We start from the raw sequence: 26,380 nt of genomic DNA, 5'->3' as shown, positions 1-26,380 counted from the left end.
TCCAGATGGAACTAAAAGCATGTAACTGGTTACCACTGCATAATTTATCCTTAGACGATGCCGTTACTTACTTTAACTCTAACTTTCTTACCATCCTGGACCGCCATGCCCCAACCAGACAAATTAGAACGAAAAACAAACATGCTCCATGGCTGTCTAAAGAAACCAAACAAAAAATCAAAGATAGAAACAAACATTGGGGAATTTGGAAAAAAACTCAAAGTCCTATCCACCAACAAACATTCAGACAACTAAGAAATCAAACTAAAAGAGTTGTAATATCAGATAAAAAAAATTACTACCTACTTCCCCAACAAGCAAATCAAACTAAACCACAGAAGTTCTGGTCCAGCATCAACCAACTACTCCACCCAGGGCAATCTACCACTCCTAGCCCTCAAAATACTGAACACAAAACTTCTATAAATATAGCTAATGATTTTAACACATTTTTCACTAACACTATACAAACACTAGCTAGCCAGCTCTCACCTGATAACTTCACTTTACTAACGAATAAAACAAACTCTTTTCCTTCCTTTCAACTTCAACCCGTCCCTACATCATATGTACTTATCCTCCTTCAGAAATTGAAACCATGCTCTCCCTCAGCAGACCAACTACCTGCAGAATTTCTGCAACTAGCCGCTAAAGCCATTGAATACCCTATATCAATCCTAATCAACAGAACCATTACTGAAAGTTATATTCCCTCCATTTGGAAAATCTCCCATATTATCCCCCTCCACAAAGGTGGCCAATCTACTGAACTTTCCAACTATCGACCCATTGCCCTCCTGTCACCTCTAGCTAAGATTATGGAGAAATGCATCCATAAACAACTTCTTCAGCATTTAACACAAAACAACCTTCTAGCTAATTGTCAGCATGGTTTTAGACCTTCACATAGTACCTCCACTGCCCTTCTCTCCTTTACAGATATTATCAACAAACACCGTAGTCTAAACAAACTCTCTTCTGCCCTATTCATTGACCTATCTAAAGCTTTTGACATGGTGAATCACCAAATTCTCATCACCATAATAAAATCCCTATCACTTGACACATCCTCCATTAAGTGGTTCCAGTCTTACCTTGACAAAAGACAGCAGGCCGTACTATGGCACAAGTCTCTCTCTACCCACTTACCAGTCAACCTAGGTGTCCCCCAAGGTTCCATCCTTGGACCTCTACTTTTTTTCCATTTTCATCAATGACCTCCACCTGGCCATTCCTCAAGCCTCTTGTATACAATATGCAGATGATTCCACACTTATATGCTCAGCCTCATCCTCTTCAGACCTCCAACACCTTACCCAACAAGTCTTCAACACAGTCGAAAAATGGTTCACTCATAGATGCCTTCTCTTAAACCCCAAAAAGACTAAACTCCTTCTTTTCTCTCCCACTAGTAAATTCCCCACATTGGATTTCTCAGTCACTTCCACCAACAATACTATTATATCCCCAGAACCTACCACTAAACTGCTAGGTGTCACCATCGATAATAAACTAAACTTTGATATACATATAAACAATACAATTAAATCTGTTAATAAAAAATTAGGCTCCCTGTATCGGATTAAATCTTTTCTCCTACCCTCTGCTCGTACAACAATAGCACACACACATCTAATATCTCCTCTTCTTTATGCTTCACCCATCTTTACTAAACTTTCTAAAAACAATCTCAGCAAACTGGAAATGTCCTATAATAACATCGCCAGATTTGCCACAGGAAACCCTTTTAGAACCCATCACTGCCACAATTTAAAACAGCTAGGCTGGCTTGAACTAGATAACCAAATTAAATTCCATCAACTAACTATAGCTCACAAAACCCTTTACACACCATCCAAAACACCTGCTCTATCCACACTCATCACTCCCTATAAAAACCTAGATTCCCTAAGGTCCTCACATAAACTCTTAGCACATACTACCAAAATAAAAAACAAGGCTGGTGACTCTCTTTTTTCTAATACAGTAGGGAAAGCCTGGAATCTTCTACCAAATGATATTTCTACACTTCCCTCTCTCTCCAGTTTCAAAAACAATCTGAAAGTATATCTCAAATCTCACTGGCTATGTCATTGCTCCAAACCAGACTAGCTCTATAGTTACTCTATCCTCTGATCTTTTTTTTATCCTGGAATATCAACTATATCTACTGTTAAGACTGCATCCTATACTGATAAATTACTTAGAATTGTTATTATATCCTGTAATTTAGTACTGTTTATGCTTATGTTTTGTATTCTTGTTGTTTATTTGTGTGATTCATAGATAGAAATATGTTAATTAGCTGTATGTACCTAGGAGCTTTTCTCCCCGGGCCTCTACTGAAAATGGACATGTATCCAGTTAGACTAGCCTGGTAAACAAATGTAAAATAAAATAAAATAAACTTAAGGCTCTGACTTCGGCACCAGTCATTTGTTGCTGTGAGACCCTCTTGCGACTTGTTAACATCATTTGGGGAGTCGATGACAGCACCCAACTTAGTGAGTCCTGTCAATGAGCCAGTTGGCCACCCACCTGATAAGATAGGGATTTATGCCAAGTTGTGTTAGCTTTTTGGTGATGCCGGAGTAGTGGATTATGTCAAAGGCTTGGCCAAGTCAAGGTAAGCTGTATGTACTGACTTTCCCTCATCCAGGGCCTTGGTGACAGTCACAAAGAAGTCAACCAGGTTAACAGGCAAGATCTGCCCTTGACGAATCCGAACTGGGTGGGGTCAAAGGCTTAGAGATTGCCTAAGTCCTTGTTTATGAGATCCATAATAACACTCTCCATGGCTTTACAGATCAGACTTGTCAAGCTAATGGGGCGATAGTTTCCAGTGTCAGTAGTGGCACCACCTTTGTGCAAGGAGATGACAATAGCAGTTCTCCACTCTGCTGGAATGAAGCCTGTACTCAGGCTGTAGTTGAATAGTGTGCTCAGTGGCGATGCTAGTTCTTGCTGGAGATGGTGCAGAATATAGCCTGGGATGCTGTCAGTTCACATGGAAGCTGTGTTCTTTGCCTTGGATAGGGCCTTTTAACATTTGATCTGTGGAGATGAAGTGTGGGACAAGTATCGGGAATGCCATCATATGGGCCTTTGGAGGGGACAAGGGGGTGAAGTTTGCACTGAACCTATTTGCTAGGAGGTCAACAGGATCAGTGTAAGTGGTACCATTAATTACTAACTCAGAACAAACCTGGGCTTTGCCATGATGGTTCCTGACAAAACTGAAGCAGGCTTTGTGGTTTCCCTTTGTTTCTGAGTCATGGTTCGATTCATAAATGGCTTTGGAGGTTTTCATTAATGATTTAATTTGCTTGTTGAGGCTAAGGAGGGAGTTTTTCCAGTTTGGAATGTGTTCCTTTTTACCCTTGGACAGCAGTTTCTTTCTCTTGTTGTAAAGCCTGTTGATAGAGGACTTGCACCAGATAGGTTTATGTTTCATAGAGGAGCATGATTTAGCTCTGTTGGATATGGCTGAGTCCTTGCAGTTGTACAGGTTGTGTATTGCATTGACGTACTGTTCAACATAGTTGTCTGCATCCTCTGAGGGGAGCAGTAATGTAAAGCTACTGATACCTTCCCTTGGGAGGTTGTAGTCAGCTTTTGAGAAGTTTTTTAGTCAGGTCATGGCTGGGGGGGGGGTTGTGCGGGATAGAAACTTAGAATAAAACAGACTGATGATCTGATCTCACCAGGGAAGAACTTTCTGTGGGAGTGGTGCAGTGGTTACCCATGTTGGTGAGAATCAAGTCCAGAATGTTGCTTCCCCTTGTGGAGAATGAGATGAGCTGGTCTAGTGCTTTAGAACTGATTAAGTCAAGGAATCACTGGATAAGTGCATTAGTGCAGGAATAGTTCACCCAGTCTCTGGTGGGATAGTTGAAGTCACCAAGGATCAGGGTGTTAGAGGGTACCTTGATGGAGTCAAGTAGTTCCAGGTAGGAGGAGTGGATGTCCTAAGTCATGGAGGGTGGTCTGTAGCTGGATATAACTTGGATGGGTGGCTTATATATGTACATGTATGTTATGTACATATATGGGTTTTATATGGTTTATATATGAGTGTTCTATATATATACGTATACGTATGTCATGAATACATGCGTAATGCATATATAGGTGTATGTGTGCACATATGTATACATACATGTACACACACACATATAGACACATGAATATACAAATTTTTCTGTGCTATTAGCCCCCCATGCGTACTGTTTCCCAATTGTCAAGCCTGCCTTGATCAGACTTGATGTTCCCTTTTTGTAGAAAAAAAAAACTTCAGAACTTCCTGATTCCACTGAGACTGCTCTGCTCAATTGGTGATAGCCAGCTCCATCTCAGAGTCTTGCTTTCTGTTACAAATTCCCTAATCCTGCCTGATTTGCCTACTGCGGCCTCGCAGGTCATTGCTGCTATAGAAAGCTCTTTCATTAGCATGCTCATACTTCCAACTCAAAACCATTCTCAGTCTTGATGGACTGTATCCGTTTAACTTCCCTCTCCATTTGTTTAACTTAAATGTGATTCTGACCCATGTCTGGCACTTGCATGGTTTTGGCCTCATTTATTTTGCAGTGTCCTTGACTCAGCTGTTTTTATATTTTTTACTTTGTAGAAAGCAGGATTGTGTCTGTCCAGTGGTTGGTTAAGCAGTTCTTTCATTGGTATCTATATCTGAAATATCCCACCCATCTGTGGGCCCTGAAATTTATGATTGGTAGACTTGCCTTTATATAGTTTGAATTTGATAGCTCACTGGTGGTGAAATCGGTTTCTTCAAGAAAATAAGAAACCCACGTTTTGATTAGCAGTATTTCTGTGCATAGGATTGCAGAGCTTCAGGCCTTTTATCTTTAGAAAGGATTATTTGGCCTGCTACAAAGACTTGGGTGTCATTTAAGGTGAAGCCATGCTTCTTTCTGAGTGGTACCTAAACCCAGCCATTTGTGTCTCAGGTTTTCAGATTATTTTTGGGTGAACAGCAAAGACAAAGAGTCCTTCACACTCTGAAAGCTTTTGGTAAACTCAAGTGTTACATGAAATGGATGCACAGGTTTTCTGCAGTAAACTGGTTATTCTCCTTCATTCCAAAAATGGAAGGGGGTCATAGTTGCTTTGCAGTCTCTTTATTAAAGGGACTGCAAGTTGCACTTTTTTGTCTTGCCGTTTGGGAGCACACCTGCCACTACTGAATGCTGCAGTTAGAGTCCACTTCACTAGAGGACTATTGTAGACCTTTATTATTTGACCTCTTGATGTTTATTGCACATTTTCAACAAGCAGTACTGCCTCTTCCATGACTGCAACACTCGGGCATTCTTTGGAAAGTCTGTAAGCAGGACTTGTCATTTTGAGCTCTTAATTTTTGTGATTATCTTAATTTATGCATGATGATGCATTTTTCACATTTAGATAAAGGCCGCATGCTTTCTGTAGGTTGTGTCTCATTTTAATAATTGGCTGGTGGTAAGACATTTATTTGGGATATAGAGGATGATGTGGGCAGTCTTAAGGTGAATGGAAGCTAGAAGATGAGTTTACCCGAGCCAGTTAAGGTACTGAAGTACAAGGCACTGATGTGCTGGATTAATGGGGTTGCTTGCAAAAATTACAGTGCTATTGCTCTAGTTTTGCTAAATGCGAAGAGTGAAAACTGATGATGCCAGCAGGGTAGTAGTGTGATGCTGCACCAATGTCCTTCATCTCTTCACTGGCCCTGAACGTGGTTAGGCTGTGTCTTGGGGAGGCTAAGGCCAGCCCTCTAGACCCAGTGAATGAGGAGAGGAGCTGATGATCAGCTGTGGGGAGGGAATCTGCACCCTTTTCATCCACACATGCTTTTGATTTAACTCACTGCTTTGAGTAGGAGCCTGTATGTGGATTCCTGCGTTTTGGGCTACTAGGCATCATGAAAACGATACTGGAGAAGGTAAAGACTCATTTGTTTGCTTTCTTGTTCTCACTGGCAAGCCTTCAGAGGAAATAGCATTATTTTTGGTCCATACGTCCACAGCAGACCATTTACCAACATCAAAAGTAGTCCCATTGAAACTGTCAGTGTAAAAGATGACATACGTAGGATCTTTGTGTTCATTCGTCTGACAGAGTACATTCCTTTCTTAGTCCTGTTCATCAATCCAAAATTTTTGTCTGATTTTCCCCATCCCTTACAAGAAAGCAGTCAAAGGGATAGGTATATAATTTGCAATCCAAATTACTAATGCATTGTGGGTCCTGAAGGAGATTAAAAATGGTACTATGCATAACTGTTTCATCAGTCAGTCTAAGCCACTCTTCTTCCCCTGTCTTCTTTCTTTTATAATAACAGTGAGGTTCATGTACAAGTGTCCTTTGTGTTTGTACCTCTGGAGTATGGAGGGCAAGATGTCAGCAGATGGTTGCCTCTTGAGTGTAACATTCAATTTGACATTTTTCTCTAGTTTAATTAATTTCAACACTTTTGTGGTTTGTGACTGCGGTGGTGGTGCTGCAGTAGCACTGTCGCCTCACAGATAGACGTCACCCTGTTCGATTCTCAGCTACAGCATCTTCTATGTAGAGACATGCGTGAATGGGCGTGCCCTTGTTGAAGGTTGTGCGTCAGGGCTGGCAACTCGGCACGTAAAAATCTACTGCCAATCATTAGCAGACCAGAGTTCCGTTGTGGTGACCCTTAACCAGGAAAAGCCGAAAGAAACAACAACATTTGTGGTTTGTGTGTATGCAGTGGATTGCTGACATTTTCTTTCTCAGGTTTCTGGTATTTTGAAGCATTTAAAGTACATCCACTACATGAAGCACGTTCCTTACATTCTTAAATTGAAAGTGAGCTAATACACAAGAACCCATGTATAATAAGCTTTTTATAAAATGGTTCTTGTGTATAAACCTCACTGTTTTATTTAAGTGAACCTCAAACTACCAAACATACTGCACTTCCTGTGGAGCTGCTGGAGAAACCATCTAACAGTTTTAAATGTTGTGGTATACATTATGCTGCTACATGTATGGTAATCATAAGTGAAGTTAATCTATAAGTAATCATCCAAAAACTTTGAAAGCTTCATACCTAGCAGTGATATTTTGAATAAAATATGTTTATTGCTGATTCATTCAGAGAAAAAATATCTCTTATGCTGCCATGTTTTTTAACTGGTAGCACATTGGAGCAGCTAAAATTTCCCATTTATTACAAATAATTTTAACTGAATCTCATATGGTAAGAGGATGCCCTTCCTCCATAACCAGAGTAGGAGTGGCCACATTTATTTATTTATTTACTTATTTGCTTACTTACTGTTTGTTGACCAGGTAGGTAAACTGATCTACTAACCCTTTCAGCCATGACCTGAGCTCAAAGAATTGAGCATAACACACAACTGTAATTAATATTGTATAATTGAGAAGAGTATATAGTTGAGCAAAACTTTAAAGACATCTGAACAAATGAATCACTGGTGCAGAATTAGGTAAACGTGTACTGTACATTATTTATAATTTGTTCATAGGTTCATAGAAGGCTACTAGGCTAATGGTCCTAGAGCCCTTATAAGCATAGGCCTATTTATCCCGAGTTCCCCCATTTTTTCAGTTGGTAGATGAGTGAAGTTCACAGAGCTAACGGTATATGGTAGTTAATAACTTCCTCTGTCCAGGAGGGACATGGGCACCACCCCAGGAGTGAATTTGCAGTCACCCATCTATTGATCAGTGTTGCATTTGAAGAGGGACAGGGATGGGCTCTGCTTCACATGAATTGGAAGCTTGTCAGAGAAGTGTCAGTCTCTGGGAGATGTATCTATCTGTCCAGCATGACCTGTTCATGTCAGAGAATAGGTTAAGATCCCTGGAGTGAGTGACCCTTGTGCAGTTTTATTTATGAATGTGTAGCATTTCCATCATGGCCAGGTCAGAGACTGCCTGGTAAGCCAGGCACAGGTCACCCCTTAGCAACCTGTAGGAGATGCAATAAAGTGACAGGTCTTTCAGTCTTTCTGCCTAAGACTTGTTTTGTGTAACCTGTAATTAATTGGTAAAAAAACCTTTGTGGTCTCCCCAGTTGTTGCAGATGTCTGGTGAGGTACTGGTTTCCTTTGTAACCATTGTCCCTATAGTACCGGAACATGACTTTGTTGCTGAGATGCTTAAAAAGTGATTTTTTTTAATTAATTCAGTGTAGGTATTGTTTTAAGTTCTTTACGAAGATTTTCCTGGTGGCAAGTCTAAGAAGTGAAAAAGCTTTTTCTTCTGTTTTAGGTTTGAAATAGGCCATAATAGGTTTAATACCTCCATCATGACTATTTAAGAAGTACATTTCTTCATTGTGACATTTCAGATCTTAGTGGAGGGCGGTTGTCAGTTTTAATACTTTTAATAGCAAGCAGTTGGACAGAAAATTGCCCTTTCACTAACAGGAAGCCAATTGAGTTCCTTAATGAGATTGCAGTAATGTGTGTGGACTCTGCTGATAATAGGAATATGAAGATTTTATTTTCAATTGTCTGAATCCTTTGTGTATTGTTGGATGAGTGAAGAGCTTTTAGGTAGAAATACACAGTCCGTTCACTCACCTATCCCATAAGCCACTGCACGGCCATTCAATCCCTTTTGCTGCAAAAACACCATGCAGTACAGACTAGTAGCTCCAGGCTCTTCAGAAGTGACAGCAACAACTTTCTGTTATTTTGAGTGTTGTATGTATCATTTGACTTTTTTTAGCTACTTTCAAACCCTTTATTGCTCTTTTTCGAGGAATTTCTCCCATTTTTATTCCTTCTGTATAGGTCCTTTCTATCAATGTTTTGTATTTGTATAAGCATTAATTTCAGGAGTTAACATCCTATCTTGATCTCAACACTTCACCTTTAAAAAAAAAAAACTTTGTTCTTGTTCCTCTAATTGAGTATTACTATTTACTGCTAAGGGTGTTATGACCATAATACAGTCAAACATGGGCCAAGGCTTTAGAAGATCCTAGTGAAGGAGCAAGATTTTACCACACAATAAGGATTAGTCTTCCTTGTTTTGTTTTGGGGAAGACCACAATGTATTTAAGCAGTTTTATCGTCAGACCATTACTCCACCATCCTCCTTAGAAAAAAAAAAATACTTAATGTTCTATATTTACAAGAAAACACAAGCAGGCTAGAAATTTAGTCTTATACTTTCAGACTTGCAAGTTTATATATTGTCTTGGAGGTGGCAGCTTCTTCTTGTAAAAGACCAAACATTACAAGACCAGTAAATTAAGCACATCTAGAAATTATTTTCCATGTCTAAGTTAGAAAGTAGTAAAAGACCCAAGCATTACAAGACCCATAACTAGGCATATCTAAAAATTCTTCTCTAGGTCCCAAGTTAGAAAGTAAAAGTAATGGATAACATGATACTAAAATTATATTGCAGATTGCTGAAAGCAAGTCTTCTTTGCGGCTTTCAGTATCTCTCTGAATGACAAGGAGGTAAGTCAGTTAGGCATTAGGTCAACATATAGGAAAACTTTAATTGTTCCCTTTCATGAATTTGACTATGATGTTTATGGACTCCTTGTTTGGGCCCAGAAACAGCCATATGTGTGACTTCTCCAGCTGCTTCTGTGACAGAAAGGGATCATTCCTTTAGTTCCCTCTATGCATAGGTCTTCCAGAGTTTCCTTGATAGTGCCTTTGTTTTTGGCACAGGTTCTGAGTTTGCCAGCATTAGCCCATAAGATGTCAATATCAGTGGTGGAAGTCTTGTTAGTGTTAATTGTGATATCAGTGTTACCATTGCAGGCATCACTGTTGGTTCTTACTCTGACAGGTATGCTACCTGTGTTAATGGCTTTGATTCTATCTCACCAGTCCTGATGAACTTGCGAACTCTGATGCTTATAGTTGGAGCATTGGTGCTGCAGTTGATGCTGACCTTGTCAGTGCCAGTGTAGCCAGTCCACAGTAGCCAGTCCAGTGAGTAGGCAGCTCTATCAAACACAACACCAAATTTGCAAGTACCCTTTCAGTGACCCCATAAAGCATCCATTTCCAGCCTGGTTTTGGCATCATTGTATTATGCAGAACACTTCATTTGTGATACTTTGGCTGGCCCACAGGTCATTCAGCGGTACAGAAGGACCCAAGGCCATTTACAGTTTTACTCCACAATTCTGACACCTAAGTTTGCTTCTTCTTTGTCTTTGGACTCTCCAGTTGTGAACATCACAGAGAAGTCTATGAGCAAGAAAAAAGCAGATCCAACTCTGTTTTAAAAGTGTCCCATATGATATATTGATTTTGAGGTGGATTCAAGTTGCCCATCCTCCTCTTGTGTTGACTGATTTGTGAAGGTCTTATAAATCATGTGGCAAAGTGGAGAATGGCCCATGGACCCTGTCTCCTTCCTGCAGAAAACAGTGCAGAAATCCTTTCATTCCACTCAGCAGTTCTTTTGGGTGGTCCATCTCTGTATGTGTACATGTGTATGTGAAAGTGCTGAAGCTGGTCGAGCTGTAAAACTCTGACACTATGGCTCTTTTCCCAGAGAAACCAAAAATGATACTCCAGATGCCTAAAGACTGGAGGGTTTGGTCAGAAATATCTTAGCCAGGTGGTCTTGGATCTATTCCGCAGTAAGGAATGTTGGGCAGTGGACTACCCGGGGAAGTTTGTTTATGCATCCTCTGTTTCCACCAAGAGCAATAAACTATTCATTTCAAATGATCAATTTCACCATGACCTGTTGAATGAAATGCACCATTCGCTGGAGCAGTGCCTAATGGTTCTCAAAACAAAAGCTGCTGTCCCATTTGGCAGCTGTCTCACTTCCATGGTGAACCTGATGGTAAGTAAAATGCAAGTCTGCTGAGAGTTTAATTTGAACTAGATAATCTTGCATTATGCGTGTAGTAGCTCTCTTTATCCTGTGGATAAAAGCACTTACGTGGAGGGTGTAGGATGCTCCACTCTGATGCAGGTGTTCCTATCTGTACAAGGGGATGGATGGGCTCAAGACCAATAAGGGTGAGGGATAGTTGATGCTCAGCAGGCCTAGAAGTTAAAAGTCATACTTTTAAGAAACGTTATACAGCCCACATATCTGCTTGCTTTCTTCACTTAGGCTGTAGTAAAAGAATATGAGGTAGCTTGACCACGCAACATATACTGTTAATATCATTCACATTCCACAGTGGGGAACTGTATTTAACTATATATTTAGTTGTGGAAAGAACACAGATAGGGTTTACCTTGAGGGATACACCTGAATATATGAGGTGTTGATATAAGGTGGTTTATAACATACTGAAAAAAATGCTCTTTTGAAGATTTGCCTGTTGTTGTACTTTTTCTTTGCCAGGGAGCATTCTTTCACTTATCTCTAACAAGTATGCACATCAGTACAATTTTGTTGTGATTAATGAAAGAAACATCTGTAAGTGGCAATAGTTTGCATGTGAAATTAGTTTACATATTGTCTTTAGTTAGATAGCTGTGGTAGGCTTTTTGGTGTGTGTGATTCAGAGAGATTAAATAGTGATGCTGGATGCATTCTGGATTCAGAAGACGAATGCTGAGGAAATCATTCCGAAGTTAAGAGAGAGATGCAGTAAGAGTAAGCTGATCCACACTGGGTGGTGATGGTGAGAAGTCCCATCAAGAAGAAGGTATATAAGGGAATGCCGGCTTCCTCCCACCTCCCCTCATTTCATCAAGGACAGTATCAGTATAAATTAAGCATTACTTTATATTAGTTTATTTGTTGACTTTTGATTACTGGGAAAGTCCAACTGGGTAGGTGCCCATTTTCAGCGGGAGAGAAAAATTCCAAAAGTATTGCAAAAACATTTTAAGAGCAATAGTTTTATAATCTTTGAAAATAATAAACAAAATACCTACAGTTTAAGTAAATAAACTAAATTAGACATAATGTGAAAACATTACTTAAGATTAGATACAATTTATGTGACAATCATTTAATATTTAAAGTGTAGCCGGTTTAGAGAAATTAAATGTAAAGTTAGTGTAATACAAACAGGAATTGCATTGTGAAGCTATTGAAGAAGGGCAGTGGTTAAGGAAGTGTAAGGTATGAACAGGTACTTTTTATATTTAGGGATAAAGTTTATCCTGGGGCTGAGCAAAAACAGAGACAGTCTTTCAGAATGGTTTTCCTTTTATTATGAAGTTGTTGTTGTTCTTTTGGCTTTTCCTGGTTAGGGGTCGCCACAGCAGAACTCCTGTCCCCTAATGATTGGCAGTTAGTTTTTTATGGTGTTGAGTTGCCAGCCCGACGCCCAACCTTCAACAAATACACGCCCATTCAACGCATGTCTTTCAAATGCCCACTCGACCGCAGGGAGGACATGCAGACTCCACACAGAATGCACTCCCAACCCAAGCCGAGAATCGAAAGGGAGAACCTCTTGCTGTCAGGCAACAACGCAGTATGAAGCTAAAATGATGTGTGTCCAGTATTAAAACATTCTGAATTACTTGATTTTAGAGAGTTGAACAACAGAAAGAGAAATGAGATTAAAGAGAATAACTTTTGAGAGTGAAAGTGTAGAAAAATGAAGATGAAGATACAGTGGACAAAGAGAAACATGAAAGTATACCAAAATACCTTCATTGAAGAATTCTGTTGGAAGCTGGTTTATAACTGATGGGAGAGGCAGAGATAAGAATGAAAAAAAGATGAGCCTGTTTGGAAGTACTTTTGTTTCAGAGTGTGGCAGTGTGCTCAGTGCAGCATTGAAGATTAGTTTACCAAGAGGGGAACCTATGAATTTTCCCAAGGCTTTGACCAGTTTGTGTGTAGCAATCTGTTTGTGTGGGTGTGTGTGTGTTTACCATACTGCATGAGCATGCATGTATTTTGCTACATTATAAAAATGTAATTTTTGTATATATGGTACTTAGGCTGCAGTTATTCCAAAAAATTATGTCTCTGTTTTCTTCTCCATAGGGAACTCACAACTTTGGTGGGATCAGGGTGGGAAATGGACCAACTGAAGAGGATGCAGAGATCATACAGCATGACCAGCTGTCAACACATTCAGAGGACACTGATGAAGTGAGTATTTGCAAACTTTCTTGAAATAACTGGGTATTTTTTTTTTTTTTTTGCATTGATTGCCACAAGCTGCTTGCAAGAAAAGCATTGTCTTATTTGCGAATTTATGTTATGATGGCATCACAAGGGTAATACTTTGAACATGTACTTTAGTTTCCTATTGTGGGTAAGGCTGTTAAAGCTGTTTCCTGTAGATAGTAGAGGAAATGTTTTTAGCGTCTGTCAGATAGGCAGTAGGTATTGTTTCATGGCACATGGCTTTCATTCTGATCATTACCTCAGACATGTTATTGGTTCAGGTTTACCACATGACTGTAAAACTAATATGTAAACAAGTGTTAAGATCCAACACATGGGAGGGTACTTTTGCAAGGGTTCTTAAGCAAGTCTGTTATGAGCAATGTAAACAAGGACTAACTAGACACAAAGAGCTTGGAACACGGGAAAAACTTTGTTTAAACATATCCAGTGGCAGCTTAACTTGTCTCAAATGTATTACTGTGAGCATTTTGTACTAAACCTTACATTGTTTCAGGTGCTATGCATTTGGTTTTGTGGTTTGAGTTTATATTTGTATTTATTTTCAGAAGTTTCAGTAGTAGTTGAATGTTTCACAAAATATGATTATTCATAGTTTTAGTATTTGTTAAAGTGCCAGGTAACAATATGTAATGAACAAAGTGTATCATGCAGACTTGGAAGTGATTTTTGCATTGTTTTCTTAAGAGAACAACAAGCTGATGGAAGAAAACCAGTGGTCTTTTCAGTCTCTGCAGTAGTTGTAGTGTGTCACTATGTAGCTCTTCCCCAAATTTCTCTAAAAGTCTGCCTTTTGGCAAGCATTTTACCACTCTCTCTTACAGGTTCTAGCGCACACCATCTTATCTTTTAAAATTACATTCTTTATATCAAATCTGAGACGTTCCACTTGTAATGTTTGCCTTTCTCTCTCTTTTTTTAAATCTATATCCCACCTCTCAGTTGTCCTTTATAAGCATGGCAGGTCCTTATTATGATCCCTTTTTCCTCCTCTCCTGAAGTGTACATGCCAGTTGTCATAATTTAGCTTTTCTCCTCCTAATTATCTTATTCCCCCACTATAATAGATCGATGGTTTTACCTCTGTAATGCTTCCAGTAATGCCGTGTTCAAGGTGTGTCCTTTGCAAAATCTCATGCAATACAAGACTGACATCTTCTTCCCCTGAGTCACCGTATGTTGTTGTGTCTTTCGGCTTTTCCAGGTTAGGAGTCGCCACAGCGGAACTCCGGTCCGCTAATGATTGGCAGTAGATTTTTACGTGCTGGCTTGCCTGGCCTAACGCACAACCTTCAACGAAGGAACGCCCATTCACGCATTTCGCCACACAGAAGACGCTCTAACTTAGAATCGAATGGGCAACATCTAACTGTGAGGCGACAATGCTACCGCAGCACCACCACCGCAGTACTGACCAAATATTTTGTTCCGCACATCTACTTCACAACTAATTGCATGACTGAGTCTCGTGATAGCTTCTAGAGCTTTTCTTTCTTTATACTAGTTCTGTATGACTGAGCAAATTGTTTTACCACCCATAACTGCTAGATTGCTGCTAATGTAAGCTCTTAAGTGTAGTAAGATTTATTTGTGATGCAATAACAAATAGCATGCTATACTTTCCTTGGCATTTTTGCATGTTTGTAATTTAGCTATGTTATTTCTAGTTATTTCTCTTCTGTTTCAGAGTTAAAGCTTGGAGATGAATTATCAAATTACCACTTATGAACTCTGCAAAACTTTCACTAAAAAGGCCTCACTCCATTGCTCCAGGAAGTACAGGGCCCCTCACAGAAGGTTTCTTGGTTTTAAACATGCATGTCCTTCCTTCCCATAGTTGGAACAACATAGGTATTTAAAATGGCTAAGATTAAGCTGACTTTGTGGCACAGAGGGATAAAGTCTTGCCTTTAACACAGGAGACCCAGGCTTGACTAATGGTCTTAATCACTGGGTAGTCTGCTAAGAGAGGACCAAGAAGAGTGGAATTTTGCCTTCTCTTGTAGCCTGGGAGGACAAATCAGATTTCCAGTAGGATTCCAAATAGTACTGTGAAGCCCAAAAGAGTTACAGGGCCTTCTTGGGTCTCCCTGAACTTAGGCCACTAGCAGTCTGACCACTCTTAGAGATCCTGGAGGATGGATGTGTTTCTGAACACATCAGTGGAGCTTGAGACACTTCTGTCTGCTCTCAGGAAATCTGATTGGTTGTATAGGGTCAAGGATTCCTACAAATATGTGTACCAAAACCTATTAGGCCCAGATGTGGTGTCCAGAATGCTAGCAAGAAAGCAGTCTCTGCTCCTTCCAGAAACCAATCCCAGATGACAAAGATAGCAGGCTACTTGATTACATTTCTGGAAAAAGTGTACACAGCTGCTACCCTGGCTTTCAAGGCTTTAAACTGCCAGTCCCACATGCTTTCCTATGTACAGACCCTGTTGGAGCAGAGGACCATTGTAGAGGGGATTGAGGATAAAGACCCGAAATAAGAGTTGTTGGACTTGTCCTTTACCAGGTGACAGAACACACTGAAAAATGCAACTATGATATTGTGGGATGCATCCTGTAGGACAGTAGCAATGGGATATATTAATCAGAGAGATGCCTGGTTGAGGACTTCCCCCAAACAGACAATGAGGTGTAGGAGAACATAAAAAAAAAAAACATTTAAGTAAGGATTGATGTTCTTCGTGTTTCACTGTTGCAGTCATTACATTTGGGTAATCCGCTGGCAGGTTGCCCTCAGTCGGCCTGAATTCCAAAGTCTTGGGTCCTGCGTCGGTTGCTGTTTTCTCTTCCATGACGTCAGGTCATCAGGGTTATTAAACATGCAGCCGACGCCATTTTCTTTATTCTTTCTTGGTGCACGGTGCCCAAAGCAGAAGCATTTTGCAAGTGCCGCTCGGCCGACTACTGTAATATTCACGTTTGAGTTTCAGAACCGAAGCCTTCAATAAAGCTAAGTACACAGTTGGGGAAACTTTTTTCTTGCTTTTTACCGATATCAGGAAAAGTTAATAATTGTATTATTTGTGGGAAGCAAATACCTCATAAGGATTTCCATTTATACTGTATTCCTTGCCTAGGCCCTGACCACAACATGCCTGGCTGTCAGTTTTGTGCTAGATTTAACCAACGCACTATTCATCATCGTCATATTTTTGCATCTAAGTATTTTGGAAACAGATTTAACTACCCACAGATGTCGTCAGATACTAATCTGACAACCGGAGTACATAAAAAAACACAAAGAAAAGGACAGAGAAAGGCAGTCGAAATCCAAAACCGACGAAGCTTCTCCTAAGCCATTCGCCGATTTGCCGGTACTCAGTGAGGCGCTTTCACAGCCCCTGATACCCGCTACCTTCGAGTCACAGGCCTCTACCGACACCCATGTGGAGTCAGGCATGCCGCAAGATACTCAAGGTATTGGACCGACAGATGTATCTCCCTCAGATGGGTCCGGAGGCTGAGCAGGCACCGGCTTCTGAGGGTGTATTCAGACCTCAACATTTTTATTTCAAACAGACGAAAGCTGCAAAACCAAAGGCAAAGACACCTTCTAAAACTAAAAAAACAACGCCTGAGCCACGTGCACAGGTCTCTATGCCTAAAAAACAGATGATCAAAATGGCTGAAGACTTTATTACCTTGTTCAGGGGTACCCATCCCCCTCCAGATAAGAGGCCTAGGCAAGACACTGACTATGAATCTTCAGATCAGGTTTCTGTTTCTTCGGATTTCTCTTCTGATCAGGAATTCTCTTTACCGCCCTATGAGGATTCTGATACTGAGGAGTCTATTCCATCTGCATCTTCTCCTGAGGATTATTCATTTGGAGAAACCTTGCATACTTTGAGGGAGCATTTTCACTGGGAGTGTCAAGACTTCTCAGAATCAAAAAAGAGGCTCAGGGATTTCCTCCTCCTCCCTTAGCACAAGCCTTTAGCCATTCCCCCTGATTTAGACATTATGGATGATGTTTTTTCGGAGTCAAGCCTGACCCCTGACTCTTTACCTCCAGCTTCCAGTAAGTCCGACGGGTATTACAGGGTCCCTGACTCTTATAAATTTTATTTAGAAACCCTGCTGCTGATCCTGAAACTATTTCACAGGGTCCTAAGGGAGTTAAGGCCTCAACAGCAAAAAACCCTACCCCCTCCGACAGAGATTCCAGGGCGCTGGACAGATGGGGAAAAAAGGTTTATACATCTGCAACCTTGGCAATCAGGGCCTTAAACTGTCAATTTCATATGATTAAGTACCAACAACATGTTATGCGATTGCTGAAACAGAAGATGATGTTGATTTCAGAATGTGCAGAAAATAAGGAATTGCAGGAATTATTGCATGCAGCTGAACAAGTTGGAAAGCTTACTTTGCAATGTGGTTTTGATTCTTTAGAGGCCTCCTGCAGGGCCACAGTTACTGGATCTGTGATTAGGAGGCATGCCTGGTTAAAGGAACAAAATTTGCCCGATCATGTTAAAGCTAAATTACTAGATGCACCTTTACAGCATGATTCTCTGTTTGGTATTAAGGCAGAAGAGGTTTTAAAGAAAATGGAAGACAAAGCTAAGTCTATGCAAACTGTTAAAGATTTCTTACAAGTGCAGCCACCTAGATTCAGTAGACACTGGCCTACAAAAAATTGGTCCTTTCCTGTGTCAGACAGAGCTCAAAGGGGCAAATCCAGATGCCCTAAGGGATCCAGGTACCAGGCTCAAGACGCATACAGGTCAAGCAGTGGGGCGCATCCACCTCCAAATCTGGGGGAGATAAAGCACAAACCTACAGAAAGCAATCCCATTGACTTCCCTCTGCCTACACCAAGCACTTATCTTTTGGCAGCACCTATAGGAGGAAAATTAGCACTTTTTGCTCAAAATTGGCAGTTAATAACCCAGGATAAGTGGGTACTGAACATCGTATCACAGGGATACTGATTCCATTTCCACACTCTGCCAATGACAAATGGTTGGCCAGACCTACCAAAAAACCAATGGGCAGAGGCACAGAAACAGGTGACGTCCCTCATGGACATGGGGGCCGTTAGGATGGTACCAGAACAGGAAAAAGGGCAAGGTTTTTACTCGACTGTTCTTGGTACCCAGAAAGGACAAGGCTTGGTGGCCAATACTGGATTTATCGATTTTGAACACATACCTGGACATTCCAAAATTCAAAATGCTCACTTTGCAACAGCTTCTGCCCATGCTGGGCAAGAATGCTTGGCTGGTGAGTTTAGACTTAAAAGAGGCATACCTGCATGTCCCAATAAGACAGTCGTGCAGAAGATACCTCAGGTTCAAGGCTGGCTTACTGCATTACCAATTCTCTACACTGCCCTTTGGCTTATCTACTGCACCCAGGGTCTTTACAAAGTGCCTGGCACCAGTAATTGCATTTGGCAGACAAAGAAGTATTCAAATATATCCTTACTTGGACGACTGTGTCATTCAAGCAGAGAACAAGGACACTGTTCTACGACACCTGGCATTTGTGAAAAGGCTTCTAGCATGCCTAGGGTACACAATAAACGAAAAGAAATCACAACTGGTACCCTCTCAAAAGATAACATTCCTGGGTGCAAGCTTGCATACAACTGCCCAGACGGCTTACCTCATGCCAGACAAACAAAGGCAACTGACTACTTACTTCAAACTGATGGCAACAAAAAAACAGTCTTCTGCAAGACAAATTCTGCAGGCTCTGGGCTTCATGGTATCCTGCATTCTACCAATTCTATATGCAAGACTGCATATGAGGAAACTTCAATGGTACCTTAAAAGTTTATGGAGTCAGCATTCACACAGTCTGGAAACAATGATTCCTGTCATCCCATACCTGCAACAGGAGTTTCTATGGTGGGCAAAGGCCTGTCAGCAAAACATGGGACGGTCCTTCACTCTACCCCCTGCCAGCCAAACCTTAACAACAGACGCATCAGATTATGCCTGGGAGGCCCACATGGCAGGAAGATGCATTCAGGGCATATGGGCACCAAACCAAATGCATCTACATATCAACCAGAAAGAGATGCTAGCCGTTCAAAATGCCCTGACAGCATTCAAGGACTTACTTCATCCAGGACAACTACTGATAAAGACGGACAACACCACAGTCATGTGGTATATAAACAAGCAAGGGGGCACGCACTCATACCCCCTTTGCAGATTAGCCATGGCACTGTGGGACACAGCTTTGACCTTCCAGATAAATCTTCAAGCTCAATTCCTGCCAGGAAAACAGAACACTCTGGCAGATGATTTAAGCATAAACCTTATGGATCCTCACGAGTGGAAACCCACAAGTATTCAGCATGATAACAGAGAAATGGAAGAGCCCAGACATAGATCTATTTGCCTCTCCTCAAAATTATCAACTGAAAAAATTCTGCGCAAGGACTTATCACAGACAAGCATGGAAAGTGAATGCTCTATCTTTCAGTTGGAAAAACCTGTCAGTTTACGCCTTTCCTCCTCTGCCTCTTCTACCCAAGGTCCTCCTAAAAGTCAGACAAGAGAAGCCAAAGATGATATTAATTGCCCCGGACTGGCCCTGCCAATACTGGTACCCAATCCTAAGGAACTTGTCTCAATACCCAGCTTGGACCTTGCCTCAAAGACCACAACTACTGTCCCAGCAAAATAATCAGATCCTGCACAATCAACTACAGACTCTGAACCTGGCAGCATGGCTAATTATGTAATCATACCAATGACTCCTCAGTAAAGCTGTGATGGATGTCATTTTGGAAGCCAGAAGGCCTAGTACTAGAAAATATTATGCTGACAAATGGAAGACATTTTGTGCTTGGAATCAAGTACAAGGAACTGATACAGCAGAACCTCATATTCCTCAGATATTACAGTACTTAACTGAGATGCTTGACAAAGGCCCATCTTTCTCATCAATCAAAATCCATGCCTCTGCATTTCGGCTCATTACAATACAGAGGCACCAATCTTTTCTCATCATTTACTAAAACAGTATCTTAGAGGAGCCAAAAGGCCTCCTAGAAGATCACCTTTACCTGCATGGGACCTCAGTTATGTGTTGGAAAAGCTCACCCTGCCTCCATTTGAACCACCCGCTACCGCTGATATAAAGTTCTCATCATGAAAGACAGCCCTGCTACTAGCAATTACTTCAGCAAGAATGGTCTCAGAGCTACAGGCCGTCATGGCTGTAGAGCCTTTTATCATATTTTACCCAGACAGGGTGTTTCTGAGGACAAATCCTACTTTTATGCCTAAGGTGGTTTCCAGTGTGGCTCTAAACCAAACAATCCATCTGCCAACTTTTTATCCAAATCCGCAGAACAAAGGGGAGAGAATTCTGCATTCCTTGGACGTACACAGACAGCTAAGATTCTACTTGAGCAGGACAAATACTCTAAGAAAAACTGAGCAATTACTAGTGTCATATGCTGCAGGATCAGAAGGAAAGGCTATCTTAAAGCAGACAGTTTCAAAGTGGATAAGTCACTGCATCCATTTCTGCTACTCACACCATGGTAAACCTGTGCCCAAGGACATTAGGTCTCATTCCACCAGAGCTGCAGCTACTTCAGCAGCCTTTCTGAGAGGGGTACCAATCAAAGACATTCTAGAGGCTGCTACTTGGAGTTCTGTTCACACCTTTACAAAGCATTACCATTTGCCACTCTACTCTAAGTCCAGGGCAGGCTTTGCCACTGCGGTGCTGCAGGGCCTTATAGCCGCACCTAATGCTGTTTAGCTCCAGCCTCCCAACCATAGCTTTGGGATTCTACCCAAATGTTATGACTGCAACAGTGAAACACGAAGAACATAGTACAGTTGTGTACACTTACCTTAAATGTAAATGTTCGAGTGTATTCACTGTTGCAGTCCAGGTTACCCTCCCGCCATCCCCCTTTCATTCTACAGTTTATCATTCCTTCTCTATCTTCTACAACCTATGCAGTATATTTGCTTGTAGATGAAGGTAAAGTTTATATTGATGCATGTATATATATATATAATATTGCTACCTTTTTGGGGGCACCTGACATCGGGGGCAAGAGAAACTATAGAAAATGGCGTCGGCTGCATGCTTTATACCCCTGACGTCATGGAAGAGAAGACAGTAACCGATGCAGGACCCAGGACTTTGGAATTCAGGCCGACTGAGGGCAACCTGCCAGCGGATTACTCAAATGTAATGACTGCAACAGTGAATACACTCGAACATCTACATTTATGGTAAGTGTACACAACTGTACTTTTTCAGACCCCCTGATCAATAAGTATACAGAAAACTAGAAGAAAGGATAAGACTACCCAATCTGGTAGGCAAAGATTTCTGACATGTGCCCAGATGTAACAAGTATTTCCCAGTCAGAACCTGGCCTTCTAACCCTAGACATGAGCTCATCAAATATGGAAAGGGGAAAAATGATAAGTACATAAAAAGGAATTGTAAAGAAACCATAAAAGAAAAGTCTGGGCACCCTTTGGGCTGAGCCCCCCCCCCCCGAACAAGATATATGAATCTGCATGACTGCCCCCTCCCTTTACTCTTCCCTAAGATCACCTCAGTTCCCTCCCCCCTCTCTGTCTGTCCTCTAAAATTTGGAGGGCAGGAAATTGGAAAGAAGTTACTCAAGACAAGTTTGTAGCAGGTGTAATAAATGATGGATACAGTCTTCAATTCTTGGAGACACCTCAGTTTGAAGTATCCCACCAGTTTCTAGAGACCAGATTCAGTTCTTCCGTCAGTTCTTCCGTCTTGCTCTAAAAGACATGCAAGATGTGGGGACCATATAAAAAGTGCCCTCAGGGGAGGAAAGCAAAGGATTTAATTCCAGACTGTTCCTGGCTCCAAGAAAAGAGGGGTCTTAGAGGCCCATCCCAGATCTTTCCCATCTAAACCAGTTCCTAATGGTACCCAAACTCAGGATGCTCATTCTGCAAAGACCATCACCATAAATTGTCACAGGAGCAGTCATAGTAGCCATGGAGTTGGAGGATGTTTACTTCCACATCACCATAAGCAAAATTCGCAGAAAATTCCTAAGATTCTTAACAAGGGAAGACCATTATCAGTTCATGAGTCCTTTGACTTGTCTACTGTGCTCATAGTACTTTGCAGACTGTTTGGCTCCAGTGATAGGTTTTGCAGGACAAAAGGCATTAATCTCTATCTCATACCTAGATGAATGCCTTACTCTAGCAGAGTCCTGCCACGGTTTTTTGAATGGCATGAATTTTACTCTGTTGTGCTTCAGGGATCTGGACCTGGCAAACAACAGAGTGCAGTCTTCCCTGATCCCTTCTCAGAAAGTGACCTCGCAGGGGGCATATCTGGGCACTACTTAGTGCATGGTTTTTGTTCCCTCAGGACAAACTGGAGAGGTTGATAAAATATTTCATCAGTTCTACCCAAAAGGAAAAGAACACAGACAGGAAATGTTGAAGACGTATAGAATACTTGGCAGTGTGCATTCTTATGGTGTCCTTGGTGTGCCTATACACGAGAAAGCTTCAGTGGTACTTGAAAAATCAGATGGAATCAGTAAGTCTGTCAGTTGTAAACCTGTATTTCCCTGCTGCTATGCATAAAAAAGCAGTCTCATAGTAGACACAGCAGTGTCTCATGACGGGGGGGGGGTTCCCTTTTGGCCCATGAGGCCAACAGTGACCCTTATAACAGGTTCAGGTGTAGTATGTTTGGGGGGGGGGTCATATGATGTCTCTTTAGATCCAAGGGACATGGGAAAATAGGGTAAGGGAAAATGCACATAAACATCAGTGAAATAATAGCACTCACCTTGGCGAAGAAAGCATTTCTTCCTGTCATGCAATGGAGAGACCAGCAAGTATATACAGAGAATGCAACAGTGATGTACCTAAACAAAACAAAGAGGGTGTCGCTAGTAAGTCCTGTGCAAACTAATCATACAGGCCATAGAGATTGCAGTACAGAGGGGAATATCCATGAAGGCCACATATATCATTTCCGACAGCATGTGAGAGCAGGCATAATGTGCTGAGCCCATGCAAGTCCCGATGAGTGGAAGCTACACAAGAAAACTTTCCATGAGTTGACCAGCAAGAGGGGTGGGCTGGAAGTACACTTACTTGCCTCTCATCTGAACAGGCAGCTTTTGAGACACTTCTGCTTAAGGCTAGCAACTCAAGGAATCCAGAAGACAGATACCATCTCCGTGAACTGGACAGTTCTCCTTCTGTATGCTTTCACACTCATAACCCTATTTTTTTTAAACACCTTTATTAAATTATCACTTAATACACAGGCAAACATACATTAACAGAAAACAAACCATTTTAACATTTTTACATTTAAATACAATATGTTTAGTAGTCCTTGAGTTTTTAGTTATATAGTATGTTTTAACACTGACTTAACTGTTTTAATGTGATGTACATTTTCAATGCAGTTATTTACATGGAGTTTTTTATGTAGAGGGCTTTACCTTTAAAAGAAAATTTTTTTTAAATGTTTTCCCGCCAGTAATTGGATTTAAACTCTGTTGAGTCATTTACTACTGGTCTGATGAAGCAGTGATGCGAAAGCGCTAACCGTTGTTCTTGTGCACTTAATTAAATTATTTCTACGTTTTGCTTATATTTTCTGGTTGTGGACTGCTATTTTTGGAGACGACATCTATTTGTGTGGACTCGAATCGATGGTTGTATGCCCTTCATTGCGTTGCTCCTAGCTTGTGTTTTCAGCATTATCTTATTGTTCTTTGTGCTAGGAGCATTTACTCCACGTGGATCTGTTTCTATTTTTATTATTCCGTGGCTGTTTGATCCACTTGGGGGCATGATGGAAGGGTTACCTCAGCCTGTGGAGCTTCCGTATGCTGTACGAGGGATGCAAGTGAATGATACGTCACGCCCAGCTGTTGACCGTTTTGCGGACTGTTTACGGTATGACGTGAACCCCCTTGAAGTGTTTGAGTGCAATGACCGTTTGTCTACTGAAGGAGCAGAGGAGCACTTCGACAGAGAAGGACTGCGTTTGGCTATGGAGAAACTCGAAGTGGATTTATTTAAATTAAAAAGGTTGCAGACACAAAGGCAACATTTTGATGTTTGTCTACAAAGGAAATTGGTTCCAAGGGGCCTTAGGGTCCTGAAAATGCCGATGACGGCGACATTGTACCCAGAACTTCTTTTTGAATGGCAGCAATTGAACTTGGAGGTAAGTCTCAATTATATGAGGTTAATGAACAAGTTCTTCACACCGATCGAAGAAGCGTTAAGGTTAGAAATACAGCAACAAAGAGCTTATATTTTTTCTCAATTTCCAGCTTCGGCTGTGAATGATTGTTGCCATATTCTACTGGATAATGTTACCCAATATGAAAAGAGGTTATACAACCAGAAAAGGGTAAAGCTACAACGAGACTCTATGGATTTTAAATTAGGTAATATTTTCACTTGGCCTAGAGTGAATAATGGTTCAAGTGGTATACCACAACATCGAGAGACTGCATATAATACTGTAAATAATGCTGTAAATGCAATATCTGTTTCTTTATTAGATTCTGCCTCTGCTGTTAGTAATGAGGCTTTGACTAACTCTGCAACTGACCTTGTTATAGATAAGAATGATAAGGGTCTTATTGTTGAGGTGCCAGTTAAATCCCCAGGTACACTTGATACAATAAGAGGTACACAGGTAACTAACGACAATATGGGAGCACACAAAGGATCCTTTGGCGTTAACATAATTAGTGCTAATGATGTTCCGGTTGGCCTAGAGGGCCCCATAGTAAAGAAGAAAGCTAGTGTGGTTAAAGGGCCTGCGATGTGTTTGGCAGACCACACAGTTAACTTGCCCAAAGAGGGCAGTGACTCTGTAACCAAGGTGTTTGATTCGAAACACCCTTTTCCAATCAGGTCTCTCTCAGGGGAAGGGAGGAAACGATCGATGAGCAGAGGGCGGCAGAAGAGGAAATTCTCCCCAGACCGCCCTCAGACGTTGAATATCAAGAGAATGTGGGAGTCAAGGAAAAGGGATTAGTCTTTAATCTGTCATCCTTTGAATTAACATCTGTTGAGATGGATGTTCTCTCTAGAGGGCTTTCCTTTATTCCAACAAGTTTCAGTAACTTAGAGGAAACCTTGAGAGATTTTAAACTTTTTATTCGGAATTTATCTTTGAAATTGGAGTTTCAAGGTTCCAGTTACAGTGATTCTATTAGAAAACCTAGTACTTACACGCCACCCATCCCTCCCCTTTTGGCAGCATATAGTAAATTAGTGGAGGACGATCTATACAATATGAGATATAATGGACATAGGAACAATAATAGGAAGTTTTACAACTTAAGCTACAATCAGAGAGCAGCCCTTAATGGTTTACGCCAGAACCCTAACATTATTGTGAGACCAGTGGATAAGGGTGGTGGTATGGTTGTACTAGATATTGAAAGGTACAATAGGGACATGAATACCATGTTAAGTGACCAGAGGTTTTACATTTCTATCTCCATGGAACGAGTCATGGACATTAGTGAAAAGGTGAATGATATGTTATTGGATCTTTTGAAAAGTGAGGTTATTGATGAGAAGTTATTTGAATTTTTAAGAGTAGTGCATCCATTGATACCAGTCATTCAAGGCCTTCCCAAGATCCATAAGGATCCACTCAACCCACCCTTTAGGCCTATAGTAGCTGGGAGAGGGTGGTCTACAGAACCCTTCTCCATCTACGTTGAACATAAGCTGAGATGTATTGTTGATAGCAACCGGTATATTTTGCGTGACACCAAACAATTTCTGCTGGACTTATATGAGTTCTTGGGATCGAATTTAACAGATGTTAAATATGTGTTTGTTACGATGGATGTGCAGTCGCTATTCACGATGATACCAAACTTTACAGGTATTGAGATGTGGATAGCTATTTAAGGAGGGTTTCTGATCTCAGTGGAGTGGAGATTGATCTACTTATGGCATTTTTGGAAGTGATACTAGAGACAAATGTATTTTGTTTTGTGGACAAATTGTTCCTTCAAAAGGATGGCGTAGCTATGGGCACGTCCTGTGCCAATAGCTACGCCAACCTTGTTATGGCTGAGTGGGAGTTCAAACATATGTTCAACAATAGTCTTTATATCAGACATGCCCCTTTCTATAGGCGTTTTGTTGACGACCTATTCTTTTTGTGGAGGGGCTCTGTCGAGGAACTGGATGTATTTGTTAAGGAGATCAATGATGCTACCAGTTTTTTGAAGTTTACCGTGGAATTCTCTGAGACTAGGATATCATTCTTAG

At 41.1% G+C, this 26,380-nt stretch overlaps 1 protein-coding gene across 1 annotated transcript in view; it reads left to right on the top strand.

Annotated features, from left to right (window-relative positions):
• Nucleotides 1–26,380, top strand: part of ATP6V0A1 (ATPase H+ transporting V0 subunit a1) — a 1,075,307-nt gene that overhangs the window by 842,388 nt on the left and 206,539 nt on the right. The window contains exon 18 of the mRNA XM_044054711.1: nt 12,955–13,062. Within this exon, the coding sequence (XP_043910646.1) occupies nt 12,955–13,062 (108 nt within the window). The remainder of the gene's footprint in view (nt 1–12,954; nt 13,063–26,380) is intronic.

The sequence above is a fragment of the Protopterus annectens genome, chromosome 13.part0 (assembly GCF_019279795.1).
Source record: "Protopterus annectens isolate FY-2018-M chromosome 13.part0, PAN1.0, whole genome shotgun sequence".
In the NCBI taxonomy this organism is placed as follows: domain Eukaryota; kingdom Metazoa; phylum Chordata; order Ceratodontiformes; family Protopteridae; genus Protopterus; species Protopterus annectens.
Note: the sequence above shows the minus strand (reverse complement) of the source record. Positions and strands in the feature narration are given on the sequence as shown.